Source organism: Panthera tigris, chromosome E3 (assembly GCF_018350195.1).
Source record: "Panthera tigris isolate Pti1 chromosome E3, P.tigris_Pti1_mat1.1, whole genome shotgun sequence".
Classification (NCBI taxonomy): domain Eukaryota; kingdom Metazoa; phylum Chordata; class Mammalia; order Carnivora; family Felidae; genus Panthera; species Panthera tigris.
In genome coordinates, this window is record NC_056675.1 from 9,231,211 (window position 1) to 9,237,210 (window position 6,000).

General features: G+C 45.2%; 1 protein-coding gene across 1 annotated transcript in view; it reads left to right on the forward strand.

The window, feature by feature from the left end:
- The window catches only part of YWHAG (tyrosine 3-monooxygenase/tryptophan 5-monooxygenase activation protein gamma), a 28,172-nt gene extending 22,542 nt beyond the window's left edge, over positions 1-5,630 (forward strand). The window contains exon 2 of the mRNA XM_042970822.1: positions 2,144-5,630. Within this exon, the coding sequence (XP_042826756.1) occupies positions 2,144-2,800 (657 nt within the window). The 3' untranslated portion in view covers positions 2,801-5,630. The remainder of the gene's footprint in view (positions 1-2,143) is intronic.
- The last annotated feature ends 370 nt before the right edge of the window (positions 5,631-6,000 follow it).

Sequence of the window (6,000 nt, forward strand, 5' to 3'; positions counted from 1 at the left end):
CTGATGAGTTTAAGAAATACTTGCAGATAGGTCATTTGCCGGATATTGTGGGAATTAGCGAGCAAAGTGTGATTAATTCTTTCAAAGAATGAATTGCTTGCCGTAAATTAATATGCATGATTTGGTTTGTGTTCTGATTTAATTATCTCCTCAGAGATACTGTTTAATTTATACAACCAGTTGCACTAAGCATAACCCTCCCCACCTCCCCAGTTTATAAAAGTGCCATACAGACCGAATGTGAATGATTCACACGTACGAAAAAGTCTCTTGGTATCCCAACTCCTCAAAATAGTTTTGGTGTATCATTTTGGATTATGTCCTCCCCCCACTCCTCACATCTATAAGTAATATAACACTATGTAGAGTGGCCAGTTTTGTTTTGTTTTTTAATTTTTTTTTTAGCATTTATTTATTTTTGAGACGGAGAGAGACAGAGCATGAACGAGGGAGGGTCAGAGAGGGAGGGAGACACAGAATCTGAAACAGGCTCCAGGCTCTGAGCCGTCAGCCCAGAGCCCGACGCGGGGCTCGAACTCACAGACCGGACCGCGAGATCATGACCTGAGCCGAAGTCGGACGCTTAACTGACTGAGCCACCCAGGCGCCCCTAGAGTGGCCAGTTTTAACTGGGGTTGGAGGGAGAGATGGGGAAGGTTTCAGAGAGGATACGAATTGAGGATATTAACTTTTTTTAATGTTTATTTCTGAGAAAGAGAGCTCAAGCCGGGGAGGGGCAGAGAGAGAGGGAGACACAGAATCCGAAGCAGGCTCCAGGTTCCAAGCTGTCCGCACAGAGCCCAATGTGGGACTCAGACTCACAAACTGTGAGATCGTGACCCGAGCCGAAGTCGGATGCTTAACCAACTGAGCCACCCAGGCGCCCCTTAACTTGGATTCTTGACACTTGTATAGTATTTCAGGGAGGGAAGAACAAAGGGCAGAAGTGCGAAGTTTTTGTTTTGTTTAGTTGCAATTAAGGTGTCATGACTGGAGCCACAGGTAGGAGAGGACGGGACAAGGTCCTCTGTAAGACTTTATGAAATACTGAATGAATCGTGGTTCCTGATGTTGTGGCTTAGCCATTGACTTAGTATAACTACCAGTGTAGATAGGATAGCCAGACAAATAAAAAATGTGCCTTTGGATAGGAATAAAAAGCCCTATCCTTGTAAAATTTTCTATTTCACATGTCAGACAGCGGTGTCTGGCTCTGATATGACAGACATCAGGTAATATAAATTAAGTCAGTGCAGTGTTACTGACTTTTTTATTCTAAGCAGTTGTGTGGTAGTCCTAAAAATACAGATCATTGGTGGGACATTGCTTTACCTTCCTCAGGGTGATTAATCTTTGGGGTGATGAAGATCGAAACTTGTCGAAATGCCCACATGGAAAGAAGCATTAATTCCTATTGGCCACCTCAGCTTAGAAATACCTTGCTCATCTCTCCATTCTTTTGTGTTGCTCGTAGCATTAGGCCGAACACAGCAACAGGTCCGTGTTCTCCCAGTTGCTGACGTATCTCCGTGGCCAGACTCAGTCCCATGCCCCCGGTGGTTTTGATTTCCCTTCTGAGATTTGTAATTCATACGGTCTTAACACAAGAGCAGAAAAGCCTTCTCATTTCTCAAATGTCAACTTGAAGTTGACTCACAATATTCTCCCTGAAGAGGGACGGAACTGAGTAGACAGGACGAGGTTAGAAGGAAAGGGTCAGTCTGATTTCCTAAAAAACTGTTGAGGTAGGTTGGCCACCTGTGCTTAACGACCCCCGGGATTTGGTAGGTAGGTATGTAATGTTACAGGAGAGATCTGTTGACCTTTTGCCACGTAGATCAAATTTTGGTTTGTCCTCTAGGAGCTCGACTTTGATCGTTCTTCGGAACAGCTATGTGCTAAGCATGTGTCCTTTCCCGGGGAGGAAGCAGGGGTTCAGGCACCACTGATGAGCAGCAGTGTTTTCCTTCTTTGTTGTTCGTTCCGCCTCCATCCCCTTCCTACACCCACACGGCCTCAGTTCTCGGCTGTTAATCACTTTAATCAGCCGACGAGTCTGTTTGTGTTTTAGTGGCACAGAGATAGGATTAATCCACTGCCGTCATCTGGACCATAACGACTCCTCGTTCTCTCCTCCTAATAGGTGACAGAGCTGAACGAGCCACTGTCCAACGAAGAAAGAAACCTCCTGTCCGTGGCCTACAAGAACGTAGTCGGGGCCCGCCGCTCTTCCTGGAGGGTCATTAGTAGCATTGAGCAGAAGACCTCTGCAGATGGCAATGAGAAGAAGATAGAGATGGTCCGTGCTTACCGCGAAAAGATCGAGAAGGAGTTGGAAGCGGTGTGTCAGGATGTGCTGAGCCTGCTGGATAACTACCTGATCAAGAATTGCAGCGAGACCCAGTACGAGAGCAAAGTGTTCTACCTGAAGATGAAAGGGGACTATTACCGCTACCTGGCTGAAGTGGCCACTGGAGAGAAGAGGGCGACTGTCGTGGAGTCCTCTGAGAAGGCCTACAGCGAGGCCCACGAGATCAGCAAGGAGCACATGCAGCCTACTCACCCCATCCGATTAGGCCTGGCTCTTAACTACTCCGTTTTCTACTACGAGATCCAGAATGCGCCGGAGCAGGCGTGCCACTTGGCCAAGACCGCTTTCGACGACGCCATCGCCGAGCTCGACACTCTGAACGAGGACTCCTACAAGGACTCCACTCTCATCATGCAGCTGCTCCGCGACAACCTAACGCTCTGGACGAGCGACCAGCAAGACGACGACGGCGGAGAAGGCAACAACTAAGGCCCCCAGGTGGACTGGCAGCGCACGCTGATGCTCCTACCGCAGTCTTTATTTTTTTCCCATGAGTGGGGGGTCGGGTGGGGGAGGGGAAGGGAGGGACGACCTTCCCAGGGAGAAGCCCACGACCTGTCCTGTCTTTGATCGCCTCTTTGACGTTTTTGCCAAAACACCACTAGTGGAAAGTCAGGTTAGCTGTGCTGGTATTGGAATAGCAGCCTCACACTGGCATACGGACTGTTCTGTAGATGAATGCAGGTGGAGCTGTCTGTCTTGAGTCTAACTTATTGCCAGAGTAGGGTTTGGAGTCCAAAAGAAAACTGAAAAATGGAATGGCCCTCATTCAGGAAGTTCTGTGGTTCCAGTAAGGATTTGTATGTACATACGCTCTTAATCTTAAGTTCTGGGTACTTCCTAGCTCATCTGTTTTTAGCCGTGCGTTTTTGTTTTGTTCTGTTGTGTTTTTTTTTTCAGGGTGCACTCGACCAGCCAGGGAATAGTTTAAATCCCAAACTGACAGACTTGGGACAGAAGGTATATTTATCCTTGTGGTTTTCGGCCTTGCCGGTTTTCTGAAGTCTCCGATTAGTCGACAGTATTAACACTAAATTGCAGTTTACAGTATTTCCACATGACAGCCATATGTAACATCGAGCCATCGAGTGTGCGTTTTTCTTTGCTGGTTCTTTTGGCTTTCCGTCCTTAGTCAGCCTTTACCCGGGTTGGTGTTGCTGTTCCCTGTCTCCTAGGCCAAAAAGGCTTGCCTGAGGAGAACCCGAGCTACTTTAGGTTTTGGTTAATAGGTGCTTGGCAGGTGGCTGTGGGATTTTTGTCTTTCTTTCCTCTTAACTTCAATCCGCCACAAAAATGGATTACTCGCTTTAATAGAAACGTTACACACCACAAAAATAGAGAAAATTCAGGTCTGTATGTCATTTATTGTGTTGATATTTTCAGAGAACTCCTGATTTTTAAGCTGCCACAGCTCCTTCCTCAGGGATCATGCTGCCATTTCACTCTTCACTTGAGTGCTCCCCACTGTACCTTCTGCTGGCGGCGCCCAGGGGGTGGAGACGCTGTGGGGCTGCAAAGGCTGGGCCGTCCTCCTGAGAAAGTCTGCAGTGCAGTGTGTGAAAATTCAGGTGCTAGAAGCTTACTGGTAGAAAAATCCAGAAGGAAGAGCTCTTCTAGTCATACACATTCTGTCCAATGGCGGGAGCCTCCGTAAGCATGTCAGTCTTTTCCTCCCCGAAAACACTCCTTCCCCGAGTAATTGTTGTAGGAAGATGAACTAAAATCATCCTCGGATAATAAATAACTCCTACTTGACCAAAACTTTTTCTATATATCTATATTTTTTTCTTTTTAACGAAAGCATCGAAGCTGGAGAGTCCTTTTCTCTCGCGCGTGGTCGACGCATGATTTGGAATTGAAGGGAAACGACCTTGCTGTTTTCCACAAATTTGTTCTCAGTTAGCCTTCGGTCCTTCATTTCTCATTTTGGAAAAAATCTTTCTGAAAACGCGAACCGTTGAGTATGTGTTCAGTCTTTTTTAGAAGATCAGTAACCGTGTGAACTCCCGAGACAGGTAATGACGCCAGACTTGTTTTGTCTGTTTCTTTTGTTTTATTTAGTCAAGGAGAGGTATGAGTAATAATTGAGGAAACACTGACCGTTGCTTTTGCTGTTACCAAAATTGAACTTACGGTTAGGAAATGGATACGTGTGACAGGATCCAGGTGACCGTGAAGACCAGAAGTACGACGAATTGATGCTCTGTGGCATCGCACAGTTTATACAGCGTGACTTTCCTTAGAAGGTTCCCTCCATACGCTAGAGCAGAAGTCCCAATTAACTGAACCCTAGCAGTAAACTCCTAGAAGAGAGCTGTACAGCTTTTGTGCCATCACTGGGGCCTAAAGTCAATGCCATGGATGGGAAAAGATTGGGGGTGGGGGGAGGGGGTAGGTGGGGCTTTTCCTTAACTTATCTTCATGTCCAGTGAGCAGTGTTGTGTCCTTTCTTGTAGCATTTGGAAATGATTTACTGGAATTACAAAACCTATTTTTTCTTTCAAATTTCAGCTTTGGCTCTGGCTGCTTTTTAGAATAATGCAAGATAAAATTATACCCGAGGGCTAAAAATGAAGAGGGGATGGGAGACTTGATATTTAAGCAGCTTGAATGGTTTCTTTTCTTTTCTTTATTTTTAAAGAAATGCACTTGCCTCTGATACTGTCTCTCCAGTGAAATGATTACTCCTCCATTACTCTATTGATACAATATTGTGCATGCTAGTGTTGTATTTCTATACAGTAGCTTGAAATTTATTAACTTATACTGTAGGTGTTATGTATTCCTATGACAAAAAAAAATTAAGTCTTCAAATTTTTTAAAGTTTTTTTAATTTAATTTTTCCTTTTGGGGGTACAGTTTGCTCTACCAAATAGTGATCGTAACAAATTGATCTGTTTTGGATGTTGCTATAGTGACATGCAGTTATATATTTTGTTTTTAAGGGGGGGGGGAGCAAAAGAAACACCAGTGTTAGCTTAATCTTAATGTCTGGTGTTTGTCATGGTGAAATTATAACTATTACAGTGTAGGAGAACAATGAAGATGTTCTCTGAATGAGCCTCTGTGCTTTTTTGTCATGTTATGCAGTGAACTATTTTTAAGGTCTAATCAGTGATTATTTTTCCAACTCCGTGTTTCTCTAAGGAATTCTTTCACACACGGACCATTCTTAGCAGTTTTCCTCAGTGATGGAATATCATGAATGTGAGTCATTATGTAGCTGTCGTACATTGAGCAAATAAACTTACAGATCTGATGTCAGTGCCACTTAGTTTTATTTAATGAGTGTAATTTGCCTTTGAAGGTTTGCTTGGACGCGGGGGGGGGTGGGTCTGTCCCCCTGTCCGCTCAAAGAATGAAGTTGGACTGGGGGCAAGGGACAAGACTGTATCGGAAAGCGCCGCTAGCTAGGAGTCAGACCGGGTTTGCTGACCTTGAAAAACCATAGCACCTTTGGAGCCTCCGTTGTTTCTCTTACAAGAACGAGCACGTTCAAGTAGATCTCTAAAGGTCCTTCTGGGGGTATCATTTGGTAGAAGCACAGACCTGAGTTTGAATCTGGCTCCCTTCTGGGCCTCGGGCAAATTACAGAACTTCTGAGCTTTGGGGGTGGGGGGGGGGGTGTG